The 24,676-nt window shown below is 39.9% G+C and overlaps 3 protein-coding genes across 3 annotated transcripts; all 3 read right to left on the reverse strand.

The window, feature by feature from the left end:
* Window positions 1-9: 9 nt before the first annotated feature.
* On the reverse strand, window positions 10-8,161 carry secisbp2 (SECIS binding protein 2). The gene is made up of 18 exons (XM_022766916.1): window positions 8,021-8,161; window positions 7,201-7,316; window positions 6,923-7,079; window positions 6,759-6,834; window positions 6,372-6,586; window positions 6,163-6,247; window positions 5,977-6,071; window positions 5,104-5,250; window positions 4,892-4,981; window positions 4,676-4,777; window positions 4,444-4,579; window positions 4,089-4,255; window positions 3,862-3,991; window positions 3,554-3,731; window positions 3,160-3,380; window positions 2,899-3,053; window positions 2,561-2,756; window positions 10-2,347 (listed from the first exon to the last, which is right to left on the reverse strand). Exons 1-18 carry the CDS (start codon window positions 8,027-8,029, stop codon window positions 2,220-2,222), a joined length of 2,403 nt encoding a protein of 800 aa, XP_022622637.1. The 5' UTR covers window positions 8,030-8,161; the 3' UTR covers window positions 10-2,219.
* Window positions 8,162-8,499: 338 nt separating this feature from the next.
* Window positions 8,500-15,112, reverse strand: mfsd10 (major facilitator superfamily domain containing 10). The gene is made up of 13 exons (XM_022766949.1): window positions 15,013-15,112; window positions 14,056-14,237; window positions 13,275-13,371; window positions 13,015-13,118; window positions 12,660-12,818; window positions 12,218-12,409; window positions 11,004-11,106; window positions 10,775-10,886; window positions 10,582-10,690; window positions 10,413-10,503; window positions 9,855-9,902; window positions 9,676-9,765; window positions 8,500-9,415 (listed from the first exon to the last, which is right to left on the reverse strand). Exons 2-13 carry the CDS (start codon window positions 14,203-14,205, stop codon window positions 9,312-9,314), a joined length of 1,359 nt encoding a protein of 452 aa, XP_022622670.1. The 5' UTR covers window positions 14,206-14,237; window positions 15,013-15,112; the 3' UTR covers window positions 8,500-9,311.
* A 358-nt stretch (window positions 15,113-15,470) lies between these two features.
* Window positions 15,471-23,870, reverse strand: LOC111237717 (zinc finger protein 462-like). Its single transcript, XM_022766918.1, has 9 exons — window positions 21,867-23,870; window positions 21,485-21,768; window positions 20,965-21,083; window positions 20,417-20,551; window positions 20,083-20,326; window positions 18,793-18,935; window positions 18,468-18,691; window positions 16,575-17,748; window positions 15,471-16,324 (listed from the first exon to the last, which is right to left on the reverse strand). The coding sequence occupies exons 1-9, from the start codon at window positions 23,868-23,870 to the stop codon at window positions 16,182-16,184; spliced, it is 4,470 nt and encodes a 1,489-aa protein (XP_022622639.1). The 3' UTR covers window positions 15,471-16,181.
* Window positions 23,871-24,676: the final 806 nt, after the last annotated feature.

Genomic DNA, 24,676 nt, shown 5'->3' on the forward strand with positions numbered 1-24,676 from the left:
AGACCCAATTCGAAATTTCCCCAATTTTCTTTTTACATTTATTCAACAATTCCCAGGTGCTTAGCTTTAGTTATCTAACCTCTGTCTGTTATATTAGGGGTTCCTCAGGGAAGTGTACGTGGTCCACTACTATTCCTTTTGTATATTCGTTACCCACTCACTCAAAGTAAAAACTGCATTTGTCTTCTTTATGCAAATAACAATTTACATTGATATTTACTTTGGAGAAGACAATAAATCAACCCCACCTCTGCTAAAATTGCTATTTCCTGTTTAATGCGTTATAAAAAAGAACCATCTGACTATTAATATAAAAATTATATTTTTAATTCTCCATTCTCCTTGGAAATTTGTCTATGCTCCATCTTACATACAGAGTTTATATTCAATGATTTATAAAAGAGATGAATCACAAAATATAACTTTCGCTACAACATCATGTTGGTATGGAACTACCAAGTTCTACTTGATAGAACTGTACCAAGACTTAAGCAAGACTTTGGCATTTGGCCATCTCTACCTTGCATGAATCCAATCCAATACAAACATACAAACTCCCAATAACAATATTCACAAAGGTCTTTTCTCTGCACTTAACACATTTTTTTTTACCACACCAGACACCTTTCCACAACTGAAATGTTTATATTCAAAATGATATCTGCAATTTTTAAGTCTTCATAGGTCATAATCATATACACCTTCTAATTCTGACTTTCAAATTATTTAATTTATTGCTTCTTTTGACGTGATTGTCACCCAGCACTTTATATTACCGTCATTTGTCCTTTTATTCAAATCATTTTGCTATTTTATTTTTTACTTTTCCTCCACATGTGGGACAACAGAAGACTTACTAAACATGATTTCAACTGAGTCAAATTAACAACAGGCAATGTTCCTTATTATTTAGGTGTTTTTCCTGTTAAAAAGAACCTAATCATAGGCAGTCCTACATTTAGTGCGTAGTACCTGTGCTATCAAAAACAGAGGCTCTACTATGTAGTGCAATCAGGATTTAAAAAAAAAAAAAAAATTTCTGACATCATGTAAAAAAAAAAAAATTCTTATGCAAAATAAGAACATAGCTACATTTCTAGCTTTTAACTGAAACTAGGTTGTCATTGTGGCCTGGGGGTTTATGACTGTGGCCTCAAAAAAGGGTCAACAAGTTCCCACACTGTGTGAGAGTACACAAGAACACAAAATGTGTACCAAAAACTTAAACAGCTGCATTTTTAAAGTCTCGATTTGACTGTCGTCCAACAGCTAAGTATTGTATAATTTCTTGTTAATATTAGTATTTAGTTTTCTTGTATACCAATAGAAAAAAACAACATGCAATAAGGATAACATATAGTATATACCCCATGTAATTGGAATTGAAACACACATTTAAGTCAGATGTACGAAAAAGCAGGGTTTGTGTCCATGTGTGACCTCAGTGTCATGCAGTGTGGGAACTTTGAGCACTGAGTTTCTCAAAATTTTCGACAACCACAAATCTTTTCTACATTCAGAAATCTTATGCAGTCTATTTTTCCTAAAGTTTTACAAAGGGTGATGGACAACCAAAATTTCACAAGCTCATCATCTAACTGGCCCTGATTTCAGCCCTGATTTCAACTGCTGACCTGAGCCTGGCTACAGATTTTTGTTGCACGTCATTCCTCCTCTATCATCTCATTTCCTGCTATTTGTATTCCTGTTGAAGTGAAGTTAATTAATTAATAAGAGAACCAAATAATGTAACAGTAGCCGTCGAGCTGAAGTCTAAAACCAAATTACCACTGATTCTTTAACAACTGATTGATATTTTGCACACATTCAGTGCATAAACCCCTATACATCCTCAAGGTATGTTCACTGACAACATAGCTGAAAATTCATATTGTGGGATCTCTTCAAGTGACAACTTTGGTCCTAGTAAGTCAGTGGTTAACCTCTCCAGTTTATAGCCTCCTCCACACCCACACACACGCACTCTTAATATACACAGCTTTGCCCATTTATCTTGAACTCAAACACAAAAATATTACTTAAAGAAAATCAGAATTCACTGCAGATACTGGCAACATGATGAATTTCCTGACAAAATCCCCAGGTTCAGAACCACTGCAGCAGAACACTTCGTGCTGCTTAGTCCATCCTAGTTTCTCCTATGCTGGTGATGAAGCATGAGTGGGTCCATATTTTAGGCACGGAGTGCTTTACCACTGTCAACTCTTCACATCTTCATCAGTGTTATCAGTACATTCACTGTCCAAGTGTATGGAGCTCAGCTGCTCCTCAAAGTTCAAAAACTTATGGTTGTACTCCTTCTCCAACATTTTCTTCCAAATTTTTACTGGGAGAAAAAAACAAAACAAAAAGATAATTATTTGATTTTTATTTTTTGACTTTGAAATCTGTTGTATCCACTAACTCTTCTCTTATTCAACTACATTTCCCCTATAGTGGATTTAACTGGTTAAATCACAAAATTACACCTGTTACTTAATTTGATCTTGTCAGACCAAACAGCAGGTATCACCAATATTGGGATGGGACAGTCACTTACTGTATTCTGGTTCTTCTGGCTGTGTGGTGTCAGGACTGGGCACAGCCTCCTCTGCCAGGCTGCTGATCTGCAGCTCTTCCTCCATGTTCACTGCCTGCTCTGCCTCTGTCTGGCCCGTCTGCTCCAGGCTCGACACCATCACCTCATAGGCTCTCCTGGCCTCCGACGACAACTCAATCATCTTATGGTAGTAGTCCTGTGAGTAAGAAAGACGGCTCTTTTAGTTTATCTTAGCTTTTAGATTATCTTTCAAGGTCAAAAATCATTTGTGGATATTCTCATAGTAATAACATTAAAGCTAATTTCCAGAACAGTGATTAGTGTGTACTAAATCTGACCTGTGCACCGTCATAGTTGAAGATGCCCACAAGACTGACAGGCACTGCCTTGTTGAGGCAGCGGCCCAAAGCTTTCCTAGAGAGTGCAAATACGAATGGCACCCCCTGTTCACGACATGTGTCGATGATGGTGTGGAGAGCCTCATCCAGGCCACCTGTGATAGGTAGACACAAATTAAGAGAAAATTCTAAGACTGTATAAAATAAGCTCCTGAAAACTTCCTAATGACAAACTGTGAAGCTCTCACAAGGACACAGTACCTTTGGATTGGATCCGTTCACAGTTAGGTGAGATGATGACACACTTGACTTTCCTGAGTTTGAGGTGCTTCAGGACTTCTCTGAGCCCCATCACGATTCGTCTCTTCATGCGGGCCTTCATGGGGTCCTTCTGGTACAGGCGGTCCTGGAAACGAACCAGCTCCTTTAGCAGAGTCGTCACACACTCATCCACGTCTCTGCTCAGCATCTGGCTGCAGTAGCTGACATGTACAACAATATACATTTCAAATTAAAAATGTGACAAAAACAGCGATTCAATTCAATGGGACTCAAAGTTTTCTTATGTGTGTGTCAACAAAAACACAAACAACCTAGACCAACACAGATTAGTATTGTGCCTGAGTTTACAGGGAAATAGCTTTTGCATCCTTACTCTCTGAACTTCCTGCTGTGGATTTTGGGTTGACTGACTGAGCAGGGCACAGGTGAGGTGGTGTGTTGCTCTATTGTCTCGTCTTTGGTGGCCTCCTCGTCACCCTCTTTCAGTGTGTGGTTTGCAGCATTAAACTCAGACTGATCATCAAGTTCCTCTGTAGGACTCCCAACCTCATCTGAGGTTTGACAAGCACAAAATACAGATCAAATATTAGCTAGAATCAAAGATTTCCTTCACCTTCTTGCAGCTGTGTTTACTTATCACAGGACTCAAATGTATTTTATTTTTCACATGCTTGCTCTGACCTGTGGCATTTGTATCACACTGCTCTTCGTCTGCAGGATCATTAACAGGTTTGAACTCATCTTCAGGCAGCAGACCTCTCTCCTCCAGCAAACGTCTCTGTTTCCTCTCCTCCCTTTCTTTCAAAATGACCTGAGGATCAGACAGAAATAAACTAACAAGGTTGTATTGCTGAAAAACTTTCTTGTAGAACATCAGTATTTGTTCTTGAGAAAGTGAGTGGACTTACCTTCTTAAGAGGAGTGGGTTTCTTGGCTTTGGGGACCTCTCTCTGCTTTCCTTTTTTCACCAAAGGGCTGGTGGAGTCCAGGGGGTTGTGTGCAATTTTATCGTGCTGCCAGGGCAGCTTCTTCTGCACTGACGGCTGCTTCTGGACAACAGGTAGTCCTCCTCCAACTTTAAAGAAATTCATTTTTAAAGAAAACATTTTAAGACCTTGTACCAACAGCTCTGAATCTGTAAGCATCATCCTTAGAATGTCTTTTTAAATGAGTAATCAGCCAAAATATACCTTTAAATTATTCTTATTTGAGACGAAGACAAATGAGGAACCCTGTGTAGCAGAGATGCTGACCATAACCCACCTGAGAGAATGACTGGTTTGGCGTCTTGCTTGGCTTTTTGAGATTGCTGCTTCTTTTCCAGAGCGGCCAACATATTTCCGATGTCCAGCTGAACAGGAACTTTGCTCTTCTTCCCACCAGAAATCTTTTCAGCTTTCTACAAATCAAGAGACCAAGAACAGGAGTACAAACCAGACCTTTTCTTGGATAATTTTAAAAGGAGTTTATTTGAAAGTAATCTGAAAATACAAACCTGTCCTTTTTTATTTGTCTCTGTGGGCAGAGCTTTTGCTGCAGATGATTTTTCCTTGTTCTGGTCAGCAGACTGATGCTGACCTCCTTCTCTTTGGGTTTCCTTAAAAAATGCAACACAGATTTTGAATATTACAGACTATCTACTTCATTTTAGAGACAATATATTAACCTATTGATATCAGCCACGTGAAAATATCTCAAAGGATAAATATACCTCATTGCATAGCTTTGCTGCATTGCTGTAGCTTATCAATCTATCAGTTCCAGTAAAAGCAGGAGTCAAGCCTGGAAACTCCTCTTCATCCTGACAAGACAAAAAACAACATTTAAAAGAAACCTACACTTATTTTGAAAATTTAAAAAAATGTTCATGAATGGGTTTTGTTTTTCGATCAAATGAAAAAACAGAAACTATTTTTTATTTACCTCAAATTTTGGAGGCTCCTGATAAATTATTGATTGTTCTGACTCCGCTTCTGCATCTTCGCCGGCACCTTTAGCCTTCTTCTTCTTTTTCTTCCGTTTTTTCTTCCCTGGGGTGCCCTCTTCCTGCTGTGCAGCCATTTCGTCCGTCTGATAAGATGCAAAATAAGGGGACAGAAAACAACGTTGAAACACATGGCAACGCACGAAAACCCAAAGGTTTAGCTCACAACTATGATTTATTACCAAGGAAAGTGGCCTAGTGCTTGCACACACAAAAGAGCCGCACATGAAACAAGCCACAATGAACAGTTGACTGATGGTAATTCTTCATGCTTAAAAATATGTAATGAGAAAAGACAGAAACACACAACATGAATTAAAGCCTTCTTAGGATTTACGATTGAAAGCTCTCACACCAATTAGACTGTCAGAGAGTCCCAGTTAAATCAAATATGTTTGATTTTTCTAACTGAAATCTGGACTTCTTGGATTTCTGCATCTGAGCAAGTTGTTTAATGCTGATCAAGTTTTTCTGTATATCTAATTAATTCATATAGTTTATATACAGTAAAAAATTAATAGCAATACATCAGCTGATCTTTTTTTCCTAAAAGCATAACATGAACAAAGGTCATTTTAACACAGGTGAATTTCAGTTTACCATACTGTCATACCGTCCAGCTGGGTTATGTTTATTTTATAACAGACGTCCACAAAAGAAAAGAACAACTCATCACAGAAAATAATGATAGAATGATGGAAATCTGAACAAAGTGTATCTCTGAAATATGCAGAAGTCATTTGTAAATATGTGATGTGGAGCCCTTTCAGTTAGGATTTTAAATCACATTACATTCACATCAATCATCTAACCTGCATAGGGTTGCTGCTGATTGTATTCTCTTTAGGGACGAGTTTTTTTGGAGGCTGAGAGGCGACGTTAGCCCATGATGTCACCACCAGCTGACCTGTTCACAAAAAAGGATAAACAAATATCTGAAACATTATTGCCTTTGCATTAAGTCATTGGAAGACTGATGATGAGAAGTTTCATCCTACCTGGTGGGATGACAGGGGAGTCTGGCTTAGCGTTAATGGCACTTGGTTGGGGATCGGGCTGTGCTGGCGATCCTCTCCTGCCAACCTATTCAACAGAAAATTACAGTTGCAGTGTAACACCAAATTCATTCAGAGTATAACTCTATGTAAGTGAAGCATTCACCACTAACTCTTACACAATATCACATCTGATATGTCAGTGAGCTCACCTTCCAGGCAGATGACGACGTTTGCGTTTGAGGGCTCGTGGATGGAGGAGCTGGACCCCAGCACTCTTTCTGAACAAGAGAAGCGCCTGCTTTACCCAGCGAAACACCAGCCAACTCTGGGAAGTCGGCCATCTTCACCTCAAACGGGACCAAGTCGGTCTGTACTTGTTTTGACCTCCCTGCAGAGTTTGGGGCAGATCTGGCACCTCTAAAACCTGGGGATCAATTACAAAATGTGATTCCAAAAGGTTTGCTACAAAATCATTTTCCCTGACTAGAGTGAGGGAAATCAAAGGAGGAAAAAAAAGATTTCTGGAGAATATTTTTTGAAAAAAAAAAAAAAAAGAAAGAAAAATTCTCCATTTGACTGCTATGTGTGAAAACTACCTCTCCTCTGTGGATCCATTGTGATCTTGCCCATGTTTCCACTTTGAGCAGAAGAGTCATTGTTGCTTTTTGATGCCTGTGGAGATAAATGAAAATCAGTGAAAATAATTTCATGAAGACAGTTTGTTTTGATTTAATTTTCTTATACTCAAAATTAAACCAACCTTTGCTTGTGGATCCTGTACAGATCTGTCTCTCTGTAGAAAATCATCACTGGTCTCTCTAACACGACGGCTGTTGCTGTAGCCATAACTCCTTGGTACATCTCCACTTCTTCTTGCTTGGTTTGGGCTCAGACCTGACCGGTTCCTTAGCAAGGATCTAAATTTGTCACAAATAAGCAGTTGAATAATTTACACACATGTTCCAGGCCATTAGGTAGGCCAAATGACAGGCTACTTTGACCAGAACAGAAATATTATGCATGTCATCATCTTCCTACCCTCTTGAAATCTGGTCAGAAACATAAGCATTTGGTAACATCAGGGTTGGTGATGAGGCTGTGTGTGGCTCAGCCTGCTCCTTTCTCTGTCTCCTCTGGTGTTTAGGGTCAAAAGACTGGACAGCCAAAACAAACAACAACAAAAAAACACCCACACGCAAAGAAAGACAATTTGTTAATAACCAAATATCTATCCTTTATCCATTCATGGACATATGCATATATACACACTAAGCCTGTGTTTGTTGTTGTTTCCTTCCTTTCCTTTTTGATTATGTTATGTATGCTTGACAGATATTTAAAACAGTGATAAGGGGAAAAGACTGGACAGCAGATAACAGTTTGCTCAACAGTCTGCTTGAATGCGACCTTTGACAATCACGTTGGCTCCAGTTCAAGTAAAAAAAAGCCGTCTATTGCCACAGTTAAAGTTATTTTAAATGATCCGATCACTTAATCCATGTTTTAGATTCATACTTCATTCAATGAAATGTGCTAAGCTTAACTTGACTCAAGTACAGTTAGCTAACTATTAGCTCATTTATTTAGCTCAAATTAACATCCAGCTAATGTTACACATTCATAACTTTTGGGTAACCTGGCAAAACCAATGTTTTACAACACGTCTCAACAAACAGCTCAACTGTGTGGTCAAAGCAGCGGTTAACTTATAAGTATGCTCTACTCATGGTTATAACAGCTAAAGTTTGCATAAAGTTAGCTTATGGTCAGCTACATGCATCAGCGTACGTTAGCGTAACAGGCTAGCATGCTAGGTAGCAAAAAAAAACAGACAAAAGCAATATTTTTCGTTAACTACCTTGTCCATCTTCAGCTTTTTTTTAGACGCAGTCGCATCTCCGCATGTTCACTCGATCTTCCATGTGTTGTCAGACTGCCAGTTACAATGACACCTCATATGTGTGCGCCTACAGTGTGTTGGCTAACCAGCCGAAGCAACCTGTTTGATAGCATAGCCGCTACATGAGCCTGATGGGAACAGCTGATGTTTACATTGTGTGTAGTCAGGAGAGCTTACAGCGACATCTTCTGCCTTCACAGCGTTACAAGCTTCACAAAAATTACAAACACTTAACTACGTGTAAATGCTTTTCTTTTACTTTTCAATAATGTTATGCTAAAATGTTATCTAGCTTGAAAAAAAAGAAAGCTCAAATAACACTGAGTCAAATCAACAGCCAGTGATGATAACATAAAGTTTACTTTCTCCTCTATCCTTGGTGGATATTTTGAAATAAATCAAGCCACACATTTTAAAAACAATAAGTTACTAGTAAAAATGCATCAATTTTTATTCAAAGTAAAAAAATGTATTCATAGTATCAAAAGAAAACCATCATTTATGCCCTCATGCCCTTACGTTTGGATTAAACAGTATTCTAATGTTGTAGCTCTTTAGGTAGAGAATATTTTTACTCATTTGTATCTTATATTGAGTAGTTTAATCTATAAAAACGCTTCTTATTCTACAACTGGATCATTGATCTTGTTGTAGGTGCAAAACAACCACTGGCACTGAAGACATATTGTGGAGTAAAATGTATGGAGTAAAAGTGTTAAGTAGCAAAAAATGGAAATACTGAAGTAAAGTACAAGTACCTCAAAGTTGTACTTGAGTAAATGCACTTAAATACTTTCTACCACCTTGATTATGTTCCAGTGCTGTCAACCTTTGTGTATAGTCTTTACATAAGATATCAAATGAAAAATATGTTCCACAAGTGTAAATGTAAATTGTTACCCACCCCAACCCATGCTGTCCATAATATGCACAGGTTTAAATGTGCATATAAAAGGCATTAGGTCATATATTTCACGCTTATACAATGACTTTCCTCGCATCAATCCCGCTTTGGTTCTGGCATGTGCATTGTCTTCTTGCATTATTTTGTTTCATGTCTTGATCCTTGGCCAGCAGCAGAGACACACACAACATATACTTTACATCTTCTCATGATTGTTAATGATGATGTTAGGAATAATTGAGTGCTCGCTTTCCCAGCAGACACCATAACATTCATTTAGGCAGCGAAGTATCAGAATGTCTCTGCAATCAGTCCTTTTAAAGTCTGTTCAAGTCTTTGCACTGCTCACTCCTCCTTTAGCCTCCTGGCTGTGCTCAAGAGAGTGAGGGGTACAATGAAAGAGGCTGAAGTGATGAGGAAACAGGTCTGTGCTCCAGCGATCCAGTAAACTGTGAAGCAAAAACAACAGTTAAAACAAGTCGACTGCAAATAAGTTCAAAGATGTAGCAAACAATTTAAATGACGCTGTTTCAAAATAAGTTAGTGACTTGAATTGAATTTGGTGCATGATACAAAGATGGATTTATATATTTCAGTGTTTTATTTCACAAGAAGAGGGGATAAACACAACAACCTTTTACAAACATTTCTACAAAGCAAGATTGTAAATTGTAACTGGTTGCTGTCATATTAGGAAAAGCTTCCTCACCAGACGAAGATACAACTGGTCCTAGTGCTCTGGCTAAGGCACCCAAACTGCGCAGGATCCCCATCACTGTGCCTTTCTGACTGGCAGAGCCTGCAGATAATCAGCAACAGTGTGCAAATTTATATTATAATCAAAACGGCTTGTGAGTTTAAAATATTGAGAATTAATGAGGGGCTCACCATAGTCAGAAACAAGTGTTGACAGGCATGGAACGACTATTGCAGCCGCTGTAACAAAAGGAGAAAATGTGAACACACACTACATTCCATTAAACAAAAATAAATAAATAAATCTTTTAGATGTAGATATACTTCATGCTTTAGCAACATATTTACATCTTGCATCATCTGTGGATATTATGCTGCAGCATATTCACATGTGTGATTGGTGGTGTAACTTTTATTTTATTTTATTTTATTTATTTATTTCATTTTGTCTATTGAGATACATTACTGCCACCAACATGCCATCGTTAAAGCACAGTCAAATAAATAAATGTTAAAATATTTTGGTATTTTGATCTATTGCCACTGTTTTTTATATGCAAAATATAATGTGTATCTAAATCATATGTTGAAGTCCTTTTTTATCAATCTCATTACCTGGCTGTGACTCATGTGTCATTGTTTATCAATTATATTTTAATTATTTTGCACATTCCTGCACACAGTGAAGGGTTTCATGTGTCTCAACATGGCATACAGTACTGTTTATCATTGAACGTAAACTCAACTCACCAAAGGAGTATAACGCCAAGCCGATGTAAAGCATTGTTATATTCCATGATAACCCAATGAGAATAAATGCTGGGATTAATGTTATGATTGCCTAAAAACAAGAAATACAATTCAGTAGAGAAGACGTTTGTGCTGAAGTGCAGTTTTTGACATGCCAACGGACTCGTACCACACGAACAGCCTTGATATGGTGCCCAGGTTTGATTCTGCGAGCGTATCCCCCCTGGATCAACGCCATGATGACACCAATGAAGAAGAACATCTTTCCCTGCTGCATACTGTTGAGAGAAAAATGCAAAGTGGCTCTTCAGGTGCATTCTCAACAACTTGTGGAGTACACAGCCTTATCTATGAGTTTATACCTTGTGAACTGGAAGCGCTGGTGAGTCAGAAAACTCAGCGTGAACTCCAGACCAGAGAACAGGAAAAGGTAGCAGAAGTAAACCAGGCCCAACACTTGAAGCTTCTGCATTTCTGTAAAGACATCCGCGCCCTCTGTCAGTGTGCCAAAGTTCATTCATGCTTCATAAATGGGTCAAATGGATGTAAGCCTCTGCCTCACACAGGAATCCAGAGTGTTGGAGAACTCACTTTCTTTGGAAGGTGGATCTTTTGTCCTGGTAACAGCTGAAAAATAGAACAAAGATAACGGGTTCAGGAGGTCCCTGGAGTCCCCGAACCCTGAAGACGAAGCCTAGGATGAAACAAGAAAAATTAAAATAGAGTAGATCAGAATAGAAACTTTATTGTCCAACAGAGATGAAAATTGACTTTGGCTCACCAAAAAATAAAAGCTGCACGATAACAAGTAACATGTAAAACTTGTGGAGCAAATACAAAATACTACTGAGTCTGCAGTACACATGTAAAAATTAAAGATAAAACACCTAAAACAAAGATTAAAAAATTAAAACATAACATATCACACTGTGGAGCAAGATTTGTGGCTCAGTTCTTTGAGTTCAAAACGCTGATTGCACAATAAAAAACCATAAATATGCAGATATTGTTCAATCAAAATGTGTATGTCTTCCCTGAAAAGTCCATTATGTACAGTATGTGCCCTGGTTGCTTCATGTTTCCACATCAGACTGAGATTTAAAGGGAGCACGGAGAAACGTTCCCCCCTTCAGCAGGTCAATGTGAAAACAGCCTTCTAGTGTCAAACTCTGCACATCCATCATTCTGCAACTGTGAAGCTCCAATAAGCAAAACACATTTTAAAATGGAGAGAGACTGAAGCTCAAGAATGTTTTGAGTTTATCCTGTTTGATTTTACATGTTTGACAAGCTTTCTTACCAAGAATTGGATGAGAGTATCTGGTAAATATAAGGCTACAGCCAGAAGCCGCTTAGCCTAGCTTTGCATTAAGACTAGAAACAGGGGGACATAGTTAGCCTGGCTCTGTTGTGGTTCTACATTGCCCATGTCTTTGACTATTGTTTGGTCTGGCACTGTGACTTCCAAGAAATATTCCAACACTTGACTCTCGATGTGTAATTTTTACACTCTGGTTTGTGCGCTGACAAACAAATGACATGTTTAGTAGTGGGCTTTAGATGTACTGGCAGGCGGATTTTGAAGCAGTCATACAGAGCCTGGCTAGCTGTTTCCAGTCTTTATGCTAGGCTAAGCTAACCAGCTTCTGGGCTGTAACTCCTCCTTTAAGATCATTCACCTATCACTGGTAGCCAGTGAAAAGTTCTGCTTTGGGAAAACGTACTTTAATAAACTACTGTGCCTTGAGTAAAACTGTGTGTGAGTTAGTTTGTCAGTTGGAAGTGTGCATGTTTCCACAGCTAACCTTGACATCTTTTGTGAGAGTCTCTGGCAGCATGAGCCAAATAAAGAGCAAATCAGCAACACTGAAGGCCAAGGCGAGCAGAGCTGGAGTTTGGTAGAAGACATTTCCTGTTGCTCTGGAGCTGATGGCAAAGTAGGCCCCCATCAGAGGCCCCATGGTGAAGCCCAAGGAGAAGGCGATGCCAATCATAGCCTGGTCACAGTAAAATTAACCTCAGTTTTTGTCACATTGAAGACAATAACAACGACATAAAATGGCTCATCAGCAGTATTATGTACAACCACGAAATGTGAGTGTCACAGTCACAGTGTCCTGGTAATAGATTTGAGTAAATATCACTGTGATTCTCAAATGAACATGCATTCATTTACGTCAAGGGTGTTTTAAGATATTCAATATCAACAATACATTTCCTGTAACGGCCACAAATGTCTGTGCCTACCATTCCCCGATTTCGCACTTTCGGGCAAGGCAAGTCGGCCACGATGGCAGTGCAGAGGCTGACGTTGCCCTTACAAATGCCCCCAATTACCCGAAACAAAAGGAACATGCTGAAGCTCCGGGAAACTGCCCACACCGCATAGGAGGACATCAGCCCTAACTGGAACACAAGGCGCCCAATTAGACCCAAATTAATCAGCGTTGATGGCATGGCTGTAATTTTTCTTCTACAAACTGTGCAATGATATTATGACACTGGTGCTCTAATGTTACCAATGTAAAAATATGTGGTTAAATCAATAAAAACTTATGTACATATCAATATATTATCAATATACGTTTGGCATCACACTCACTGTGGTAAGAAGGAGCAGGGGCCGTCTGCCATGCTGGTCTGACAAAGCACCGGTTATAGGTGATGACAGGAACTGCAGCAGCGAAAACAGTGACCCGATCAGACCTGAAGGGCGAATTATGAGCTCACAAATTAAACCAGTGACCTGGAATGAACCCCATATTTTGCATGATTAAAATTCTATTTTTACTTGATCATAATGTCGTGAAAAGCAGAGCTCTATATCAGCTGCACAGAATGCGAAACCAATCAAATATCTACCTCCAAACAGGACACTGTTGTATTTCTTTTCCATAGGAATCCCAACAGCCTCCCTGAACCAGTCCACGATACTCTGCAGAGACTGATATACCGCATCCTATCCAGCAAGAAAACACAAAAATGTAACATCACACAGGGACAGTATGAAAACCAGGAAAGAGGTCAACTCAGCATGAGTCAGCTTCAGCAGACTCCCCCACCAACACAGCCCATTGCTGCTAATCTAATCACTCATGAGTTGGTTATGTTCTTTTATGAAATAGACTATTTGCACAAAGCCTCCTTTGTGTGAAGGAGCATCGCACTCTGCACGTTGTCGGTCCAGTAAATCTGATTCAAAATCACATTTTTTGCTGCAGTTTTGGTGACTATAAACGCCGGTTCCAACCCCAGCTGGGTGCAGGTATTCTTATTAGTGCAAAGTTTCCATTTGCAAGGCAATAACACAGGCTTTATACAAAGACAAAAACTGACAGCTCCATCTACAATAAGCAGATCACATGATACAATCATGATACATCATGGGATCTCCTAACTGTAGTTGGAGCTGTCATTTTGTCCGTGTATATAGCCTGTGTTTTGGTGCCTGACGAAGACCTTGCAGGTCCTCTAAATATTATATATCTTAATGTTATGTTATTATTATGACAATGATGAGTAAGTACCTTTGTTTTAAAAGTGCATTTTAAGTAATTACACCTTTCTAATAGAGTCGCCAGAATATGTCATTTGCTTTAAAACAAACAAAAACAAAAAAACAAAAACAAAAACAGCAACGAACCCCTGTTTGTGCATAATGGTCCAAAATGGAAGGGAGTAGAGGTAGGATCAGTGTGAATCCCAGCAGGTCCAGCAGCAGGATGATAAACACAATGTTGATAACCTTAGAGAAAGAGCCTCCATCCTCTGCAGATTTGTTTGCGTCGGACATTCCTCAAGCTGAAGACGACGTTTCTTCTGTTCCTGTTCAGAAGTAGAACACATACGGCTCATGTTAGAAGAGCAGCACTGCCATGAAAGTAAATGTGTTACATTGAATTTACAGTGCCAGTAAGCCTGTCTTCTTATCAGTGGGAGCAGGAACAAGTAAAGCCTTGAGGAAATACCACAATTATAACAAACAGCTCCATTTTACAGATGTGTAATTTCCTTATAATTTCCTTGAAGGTTTCCTGGAAAGAAATACATTATTTAAAACGAATTCTATTCCAAGTCAAATTTTGAATGCAATATATTTTACATATAACAGAGTATTGTAACAAAGTGGTATTGCTGCTTTTGCTTAAGTAAAATATACAAGTAAATAGTAGTAGTATCCACAACATGCCAAATGTAAACAAATATTTACAAAAGTACATGCATTACAGTAAAGTTGCAGTTAATCATATACTTTCCATTTACTACATATTCTTACAGCAAGTCATCAGGAAAGAGAGGTGTTGCCCAAAAGGAAGGAGGAAACAATTCCTGTAAATCCTGTAAACTTTAACCCAGTCTGTATGAACTCCTCAGTAAATGCATTGAAATGCAAACATTTTATAACTGCTGTTAGTTCTGAAACTTGCTCTCATTAAAACACAAACACACGCGCGCACACATCTCCTACAAGTGGTTGCTTCCGCAGAATGTAATATCGATCCAGTGAGACTGACCAATATCTATCAGCATCACATCACCCCCTTTCTTTTCGGACATTTTTACCCAAGCGATCACAAACACTGAAACCCGTTTTACTTACACTATTTCCGCAGACTCGTAACTCGTAACTCTGAACAACAGATCACACGGACTGGAGCAGCTCTACCTCTGCTCTCTCATCAGTTCATGATTATTAGTCCACACCAGGAAGCGGTGTCCTCTTACATTTGGATGACAAGAAGTGTCGTAACCAACGCACACAGACTAAAATGCTGCCTTCAGGTGATTCTCGTAAGCTCGTATTTTTGTATTCTTGACTCGTTCAGGATTTGTTGGCCTCAGTTCTGTCTTCAGCCTTTTTTCTTTTTTTTTTACACAACAGTATGTGTATGAAAAATTATGTAGTAACAAAACTCTTCAAATAATAATACCAGGTGTATACGAGGAACAGCATCACTTTCTGACAAGGCACCATTTATAAAGGGTTAATAATCCGTAATTAACGGCTTTATCATTGTTTATAAATGATTTACAAATACAAGGCTAAATTACCGACTGGACAAAGCAAGCAACTGCACAGGAGCCCCAAAAAGGCCCTTGTTCACTTGATTAATATATTTTGTTAATAAATTTGTTAGAAATGTGCACATTTGAAGAACAATAACTCATCCTCCATCTGGTAGACCGGGCCTCTGTATCAAAATTTAGCTTTAAGACGGAAATTGTTTCAGTTTATGTTGAGCTCATCCGTTGCTACCTCGAAGAACGAGTGACATGCTGGAGGAGGATTCTCCAATATCTGGCAACCCAAAAGTTGACCTTATTAAAGCATTGCTCACTGGCAAGATGCATAAGACGTTCAAATATCCAACAGCACCTGAAGGCAGCAAAAGCATTTTCACTACCAGTGGTTTTGAGGTTGGTTCTTAGTATTGGTTTGTATATAACAATAGTTCACAGTGTAAAGATGTTTATAGTTCTTAATGACAATGTGCCACACGTTTTGCAGTTACCAGCTTCATTCAGAAGTTTTATTTATTGAAAAGCAAAATAAAGTCATACTTATAATATATGTACCATAAAAACGTTTCATTCAAAAAAGGTTTTAAAATCTACAAAACGTGAAAAATTAATGTGTTAACAAGTAATTTTCAAATCCACAGTACAGTAAAAGAACACAGGACGGTTCATGAGAACAATATTGAGCTTCCCAAACAAAAAAATCAACAGTGGAAGCTGCTTCTGCTGCTTGCAACATAAAGAAAACCGCTACATCCCATGTCGCATTATGTGACGCTTCAATTCACAGCTGCTCATGAGGTTTCGTCCACAAAGGTCACAAGTATAAAGTTCCTGTTCTGTGACTGATGGGCATAGGACTTCAGCAGCTTCCACCGTGGCTGTGACTGCACCTGAAAGACAAGAGAAATCAGCTTGGGCGGTCATCACATGCCATTTCCCAAACCTAACTGACAACTAACTTTTGGGGGGTGTTTAATAGTAAAAATGCCAAAGATATTCAATTTACAGTTTGTTTTAAGTATTAATATAGAACCTAGACCTGCTTCATAATCAAAAAAGACATGGAAATCTACTTTTATACAATATGAGGCCTTTAAAAATAATGCATATAGATTCACTGTGATCAATTTAGATTCTTACTTTTGTACACATGTGGACTGTCAGCTTCCTTTATCCTGTCTCCCTCCTTGTATTCTTTATCCTCACATCGGTTCTCGTTGTCTTCAGTGATCATCTCATCTTCTTTCTCCTGCTTCTGCTCAAGATGATCGATCTCTTCTTCTTCCTCCTTGCAAGGTTGCAATACATCCTTCAGATACTCATTCTCGAGCACTGGCATTTCTCCATAAGGGTCTGTCACCTCCTCACTGTGCACTTGTTCCTCTTTGCAGTTTGTGAGTGAGGCAGCTGAACTCTCCTTATGGCTTATCTTAAGTTGTGCACAGTTGGGCAGAAGAGTTAGCAAATGCCTCTCAACTTTAAATCTCTTCTGCGTCCTGCTGTTTGCCTGCATGTGAGATTTCTTTGCCTCCGGATCATCAAGTTTTGGGTTATGGGCCAAGTTGATGCTACTCTCTTCACCTGGCAAGTTGCTTAGTGCATTATCTCCACAGTCCGTCTCTGTGTTCTGCTCTATCTTAACCGTCCTATCCCGATCTGCCTTTCTCTGTGTCGTGCAGATGCTGTCGTCCTTGTCCAACATGAGGATGTCACGCAGTATATCGTCTTCTACGCTAGCCTCAATGTTCAATGTTCTGCGCTGAAGTAACTTTATTTTTAACTTGTGGGCCTCTATTTTAACTGCTATTTTACCGCTCTTTGTTGAGCTGCCCTTTGCCGCCTCCTCTTTTTGCTGTGTGAACATTACGCCGCTGTCATCACTACCTCTCACTTTGGATTGGGCTTGGTTCTCATTTGAAGTTCTCCCTCTCTCTGGACTGTTGCATTTCTCAAACTGGATATCTGCATTGTTCATTTTCTCAGTATTTTGTTCTACTATATCTTCTATCCTCTGTCCTTTTGCAGTGTCTGACAAGACCACAATCCCTGCTTGTCCTTGTGGGTGCTGCTCATGCCTCGGATATGCTTCTTCCATCTGCAGCGTAATTTTCTCCCTGGTGTCATTATCTGCCGGGTTCTCAGCTTGTGTCTCATGTAGAACTTTGTTACAGTCAGTAACAAACTCCACTGTTTCTACATCCTGGCGCTCTCTGTTTGTTAACAGTTCCTCCTCCTCTTCCTCTCGCATCCTACCAACCTTTGCCTGTAGCTGATCGAGGCTGACCTGACCCACAAGCTCATGATTCCTCACGACCTGCACAAAACAGGAACAAAACGTCAAACCACAAACTGGGACAGTTTATGCAAATTAGCAAAGAGCACCAACATGTGTACCACAATTTCTCGATTTTTTCATTGGACTAATTTTCCTCATGTTCATGTTTATGACAGAAATGTTCAGGGGAGAACTTTAGTTTCTGTGGCTCCATAATGCCAGGAACTCCTTGGTGGAAAGGGGGCTACCTGTACTACTCTCTGAACCCCTAAGGCAGGCATCAGCAGTTGGGCAAGTTCTTTTCAGCATTTTTCATTAAGAAGCCGACATAGTTTTACAGGTGTGGTGAAGACACACCCCTAGATGCTATCCACATTGTTTTTATTTTTGAGTATTTCATTTCTTTAATAATAAGACTGATTTACAAAACTGCTTGTTTTGCATCTACCTTGTTACCTACAGAAGGTTTTGATTCAAATTGTACAAAATATATCTTTAATTGGGGGAGCAAATATTTTTGTTGGAGGGACAGACTTGCCCACAGGCTGCTATTTGCCTACTGCCCTAAGGATTCAGTGAATAACTTACTTTCTAGATTGAATTTTTACATCAGCATCTGAAAATGTTAAACAAAGAAGCTGCTGACAGTTCACTTTAGTTATTAAAATTCCTGTACATTCAAAGTGGATAACGTGTCATTTCTTCCGACACAAAGGAATTCCAGTGATGCAAAGACGGCTTTAGCATCAAGTCCTCACCTGATGCTTATCACTCAGGTGTGCCTCCAAGTCGCTCAGCAGAGTGCAGTCGAAGTAGCACAGCCGACACTTGTAGGGTTTGATGTCATTATGTCTCATCATGTGCACACGCAGGTTTTCAGCACTGCCACTTGTGAAAGTGCATTTGTGGCAGCGGAAGACGATGCCTCGGAGGTAACGTGACAGCTTCGAGCGACGCACCTCTATTGGCACAACGCGTTCCTCTGAAAACAAAAGACAACAAAAAGACTCAGTATAACGTAACAGACTGGGATTTCAGTGGGTTGGGAAACATTGACTGAATCCTGTTCAGCATCTATCCTACCACGATGCAAGACGATGTGATCGATCATGTTGTTCTTGTTCTTGGTCTGGTAGAGGCAGAAAGGGCAGCGGAGGTCTTTCTGATGAGTAGGCTCTGACTGGCAGGTAGAGTGACCCGTCTCCACGTGCATCTCCAGGGTTTTCCTAATAAAAAGGTAGGACATGTCAGGTAAAAAATGCGGAGAATTTTTGGAGATAACCTTTGCTGTCCCACATACAGTTTCCTGAATGACAGGTCCGTGACAAATCTGTGAACTTTTCACTGATATCGTCTCAGAAATTATGTTTCCCTGTTAACTCTTGAGAAACAAATGATTCAGATTTAACTGTTTGAAACAAGTGAGCTCCACGTATGGCTGACTATCTCTACATGATTCCAATGTTCAGATATTAATCAATTTCAGAATGATATTTCCATGGCAACATTCTTTGTTCAATTTGACATGACTACTGAACATAATTATTGAATAAAGATGTCGGGGAAACTTGACCTAATTTGACTTGTTTCATTGAGTTCAGCCTTGAGTCTAGTAAACGTCTCCTGTTTTCAACAGGAGTTTTTAAACAACAACTGTCACACCTTAAGAGGAAGTACTGCCCCATACAGGACGCTCTTTTGGACCCGAACCCATACATCCCCGCTCATTGCATTTGTGAGTATTGCTGTTCATATCCATAAAATAATGTGTTAATCTTCACTCAGGACCGTCACTTCCTGGAGACCTGTGTGTTAATCTCTGTGTTAATGTGAGCCCATTTGCAAATGTGTGAATAAAAGCCAAAACGACAGTTCTGAGTCTGTAACTGCTTTGTTTATGATTTCCACGACAAACAACATAACAGGCCAAATCCCTACCTATTTTATATACAATGCACTATATTTATTTTATTATATTCGAGTCTGAACTGTTATGTAGTGCCCTCATATACACACTACTTTCTGCTAACAATCCAAAAATGCAACGCATCCCATGTGATTTGCAGAAATGACAGCCGTACGGCATTACGCCCAACAGTGACGACACAAAATAATGATGTTGAATGTCCACAATCTGAGTTTATTGTTTTTAGTCCTATCGAGGAGCATTTTAGATTCAAACACATGAATGAAAGAGTTTTAGCAGCATTTTATGATGCTGAAAACAACAATACTCTATCAATACTCAGATGGAAAAGAACTTTTGTGTTCTACGTTATGTAAACTATGTGTGTGTGTGTGTGTGTGTGTGTGTGTGTGTGTGTGTGTGTGTGATTACAGTGAGGAGAAGTAGTCATGGGGGCTGTAATTTACCTTAAACCAGTGAAGAAGTTGCAGTCCTTACACCTGAGGATCTTCTTCCCGTGGCGGTTTAAGTAATGGCGTCTTATACTAGACAAGTGTCCGGTGCTGAAATTGCAAAACTCGCAGTGAAGCTGACTGTTCTCAGGTATCTCGGTTTCCTGCAGGTTGGCGTTAGACGAGATGCCAGTCTGTGCCATCAAGCTGTAGTGGTTCAACTGTCGCTGCACGTCTGGGGGCTCCAAGTACAGCGATTCTGTCAAAGTATAACAAACCACAGAGTTTCAGTACGGGCAATACATTTTGACAGTATTATGATTTATAAAATATCAGAGGGACAACTTGCCGTCAGCCATTTCAGGTTCTTCATCAGGTTCAGCCAAATTATTCTTGTCCCCTGATGAATTAAGAGGCTCCATGTAGGCCCTCTGAGCATGCTCCTCATCTTGAACCTCAGACTCTGCAGGATCCATAATGACATCTGGGCATCCAGCAGCAACACATACATGGAATGAAAGAAAGAAGAAAAAAACATCTCATGAAATATCTGGCAGTGAAGTAGACTTTTAGTGAACTAGCTGTACTGGTAACTTAACACTGTTTTTAAACCAGAGAATGTGCTCAAAACTAATCTGGATTACTCACATCTTTTTCTCTTTTTCCTTTCAGTTGTTATTTTTAAAACTAAGGCAACATATTCAAGTTTAACTAGTTACAGACAAGCCCATATTAAAAAAAATACTTGGATGTTGGTGGTAGTAAACCATTCTTAACAAAACCAGCTGGAAGAAACAGTGCCAGATATACTACTAACCTGTAACAACTCATTTTAAAAACATCCAGTATGTCAGCATTTAGAAGACATCTGATCGATAAAGTGCTCCTGTTGCTCACCGTGATGTTTTTTCATAAAATGACACCTCCACAGGCCCAAGACGGTGGTCCGATAGGAACAGATACTACATACAAAAGGCCTTAGCGTTCCAGATTTGTAGATGACGTATTTGTTAATGCTGCAGAGACAATGCCAAAAACATATATGAAGTGAGATGCAATCAAAACTAGCTCATCATTAACTAAATACTTATTGGGGGTTCAAGACATCAAATTTGTGAAATGTATTTTTAATTTAATATGTTAACACTATAGTGTTGAACAAAGAGCTAATAATTCTGTATAAACAATATTGTGATAGTATTAATTAGCTAAAGCTATCTGGAACCATGGAGGATCCCTCATACATGTAAGTGTAAGCACCATTGTAGCAGTCATAAGTTGTATCTTTTTTAGGTGAACAAATGTGTGGCTTTCATTTTGAAGAGCTTGTATTATAAAAAGGACAGTATTAAGCATTGAGGAACATCATTTTTTACCATGCTAAAATGCTGACTGACCCACCAAAGCTCATTCTTACTTGTGCCTTAGTGCTGAAGTAGGCAGATTGTCCTTGATGGCTGCCAGGGCTGCATGGCTGCGCTCATGCGAGCGCAGACCTTTCAGAGACATGAATGTCCGCCCACACTGTTTGCAACTGTGTTTGTCCACTCTTGATTCCAGCTCTGGCTGCTCTACATCAGTGGATTTTAAAAGTGAAGACACAGGACTCGCGGGCAAAGTGAAGGTCTCTACTTGCGTCACATTCCACTGGGTCAGCTCCTCCACTGTTTCTAACATGGGCAGTTCATCTTGCCTACAGAGCTGAAAATTAAACACAGTAATGGTCATCAACTTAATGTAGCTCAAGCATGTAACAGATGTCAAGAATGTAAATGGTCATATGGGCAGAGTCAACTTACTTCAATGAATGTGGTCTCTGGTGTTGACTTAATGACAGACGGTGACTTTGCCTTTGCAGCCTTCTTTTTCTCCCTTGCTGCATGGCGATCCAGGTGGCGACACAGTTTTCTAATTCCATTTAATTCTTTATCACAGTGGGCACATCTGTAAATTTCTGTGCTCTTCTTTGATTGTTGTGACAACACAGTAAAGTCCAATTTGTAATCTGAGCTATGAAAGGTACTATAGTGGGCAATAAGCTGCTGCGATGAGTCAAACATCAAGTTTGGACACTTCCTACATTTGACATGTGCACTTTCCTCACACGCAGCTTTCAGCAGGTAGGGGGCTATGCTGCGTTTACGTTTGTTATACTCCTCCAGCATCTTGTATGTGTTCAGTGCATCCAATTTGTGAGTATTTTTGTAATGGTGATGCAGATACCTTCGACACACTGCTGTATAGGTGCACATGCGACATTTATACAGCAATTCCTTGTTTTGCTCTGACACCTGGCATGTCTCAGGAGAGGCCAGCTGTTGACTGAGATCAATGTCTGTGGTGTTCACTGCTGATGTTTTGTTTTTTAAAGGAACAGCCTCCAACACCAAGTCCTCTGAGCCGTGATGAGGCTGTTTCTTAGTGTCAGTGTCAGCTGAAAGTTCAGAAGCTGCTGGCTCAGCCTGATTGTGGTCCCTCTCACCGTGGATTTTTAGTTTTTCCAATGATGAATAAATTTGTGGACACTTTTTACACATGTACCCTCTTTCATTAGATCCTTTTCCCATCGTACAGCCAACCATGTTGGTTACAAGAATTTTTTCCTTTTTCAGTTCATCTGCCCTGGCTGTGAGGACTGGATGCTTCATTTGGCAGTGAGTGAGCGTTCCATGGTGGCTAGCATTCACATAGGGACAGCTAGGACACATGTAAACTAATACTTTGTCCTCTTCTGTCGTTGTGATAGACTCAGTTACTTCAGAAACGGTTTCGGATCGCTGAGTTAAAGGACAGTTGGGAGATGTGAGCACAGACTTCTCTGGGATCTGTTTGGAAATTGCTCCATAGTATTTAAAGAAGGCATCCTTCCCATGCTTCAAAATATAATGGTTTCCTAAACGCTTTTTCCTGAAATAAGACCTAGGGCACAGGACACACTTGTATTCATACTCTTTAGCCTTTGGAACAGCGCTGCTGCTGTGGTGAGCATGAAAGTGCTGACTGAGTGCAATTTTTGTGCTGCAAGTATAACGGCAATACTGGCAATTAATCCGTGTGTATTTTTTCTTGGATAAAAAGGAAGCTTTCGATAGTGATCCTCTGCTGCTGTGGGTATTAGATTGTAGTATTTTACGTGCAGCTGATGGTGTAGGAGCTAGTTTGTGTGTGCTCGGCCCCGCGTTTGGCACAGTGTCTTTATGGTCGTTCTCACAGTGCTTGTTGATCTTCGCCAACGTTGCATAGATTTGAGGGCAGGTTTTACACATGTACCCGCTAAATTTCAAACTCTCACCAGGACCTTTTCTTTTCAAGCTGTCTTCCCAACTGCGTAGATCTTTTTCATTCACGTGAAGACTGTCTGCCCTGGATACGCAGGAAAGATGCTTCATCTGGCAGTGAGTGAGAATTCCATGATAGTTGGTATTGACGTAGGTGCAATGTGGACACTTAAAGATATGCACACGTTTTTGGATTTGTACTCGCTGTACTTCCTGTTCATATAAATTTTCAGTTACAGCTTCTGGGTGTTTCATTCCACAGTGAGTCTTAAGACCACGCTGGCTATGAAATGTCGCAGGGCAATGATGGCACTTGAGAATTGTGAGAGATTCTGTTGCTTCATGAGATGAACCAGGTGACTTGCCAAATTCAGGAGGAACTTCTTGGGTGTCAAATGACCCTGGCATTTCATTGTGGTCTTCCACATGGCTGTTTGCATTTGGCTTCTTGCTGGTGATGACATTCAGGACTGAGCCATCTTCTTTCACAGTCCAAGGATGAACAGCACGGTAGTGGTCTGCCATACTTGACATCGAGCGACCTCTAAATGAACATGCTCTGCACGAATACCTCTTGTTTTCACTTTGTCCAGATCTTTGGGATTGTAATCTGCCATCAGTACCAGCACCATCGCTAGTACCATCAGTTTGCTTTATCTTAGGTTTCTTCTCTTCCGGGGGGGGTGTGTCAGGACCAACATATAACCTAGTGGATATGTACTCAAAGGTCAGTTTACGTTTTGGGTGTTGCTCCTGGTGGTGCTTGTAGACTGCTGCTGCAGTTTTGTGAGAGAAAACACACAAGTCACAGTGATAACCTGACTCTAACATGCCACGTTTAAAACACAATCTTAAAACCTCATTGACTGAGCGATTTGTCCTGTGGCTTTTCCACATATGCCTCCTCAAAACATTCAGGTACTGACTGCTGTATGCACATTTATGGCACTTTAGGGTCCTCTGTGCTTGTGTGGCTCTCACTGAGGGTGATGCTGAAACTGACAAGCCTTTGGAAAGCATCTTTTTATTTCCTTTTATCCCAACGGATGCATGATTAACTTCTTGGCTTACAGTTCTTTTTAAGTCTAATTTCTGTACCTGTTTGAGAACCACCAAAGTATACATATGTATTTTTTCAGCCTTAACCTCAAATCCACGATGTCTTTTGAAGCAATGCTTCAATACATGGTTAATACTATTCTGCCTGTAGTTGCAAAGGGGGCAGAAAACCATATTTGTATCGCCTTCATTCAGAAGTGGGAGAGGTAGATGAGTAGAGGGGGGTAACTCCTCTGTGTTAGACTTTGATTTCTCAATTTCATCACGAATCG

This window comes from Seriola dumerili, unplaced genomic scaffold, assembly GCF_002260705.1.
Source record: "Seriola dumerili isolate Sdu_G_001 unplaced genomic scaffold, Sdu_1.0 BDQW01001090.1, whole genome shotgun sequence".
Taxonomy (NCBI): Eukaryota; Metazoa; Chordata; class Actinopteri; order Carangiformes; family Carangidae; genus Seriola; species Seriola dumerili.

Coding starts and splice junctions, on each gene's coding strand:
- LOC111237717 (XM_022766918.1), bottom strand. CDS start 23,870: ATGGCAGACCACTACCGTGCTGTTCATCCTTGGACTGTGAAAGAAGAT. Junction 21,769..21,866: donor CAGAGACCACATTCATTGAA/GTAAGTTGACTC, acceptor TTTAATTTTCAG/CTCTGTAGGCAAGATGAACT. Junction 16,325..16,574: donor CAGTCCACATGTGTACAAAA/GTAAGAATCTAA, acceptor CTTGTCTTTCAG/GTGCAGTCACAGCCACGGTG.
- secisbp2 (XM_022766916.1), bottom strand. Junction 6,835..6,922: donor TACAGGATCCACAAGCAAAG/GTTGGTTTAATT, acceptor TTATCTCCACAG/GCATCAAAAAGCAACAATGA. Junction 6,248..6,371: donor CGTCGTCATCTGCCTGGAAG/GTGAGCTCACTG, acceptor TCTGTTGAATAG/GTTGGCAGGAGAGGATCGCC.
- mfsd10 (XM_022766949.1), bottom strand. CDS start 14,205: ATGTCCGACGCAAACAAATCTGCAGAGGATGGAGGCTCTTTCTCTAAG. Junction 12,819..13,014: donor CCCTGCTCCTTCTTACCACA/GTGAGTGTGATG, acceptor CTTGTGTTCCAG/TTAGGGCTGATGTCCTCCTA. Junction 10,504..10,581: donor ATATCAAGGCTGTTCGTGTG/GTACGAGTCCGT, acceptor TCTTGTTTTTAG/GCAATCATAACATTAATCCC.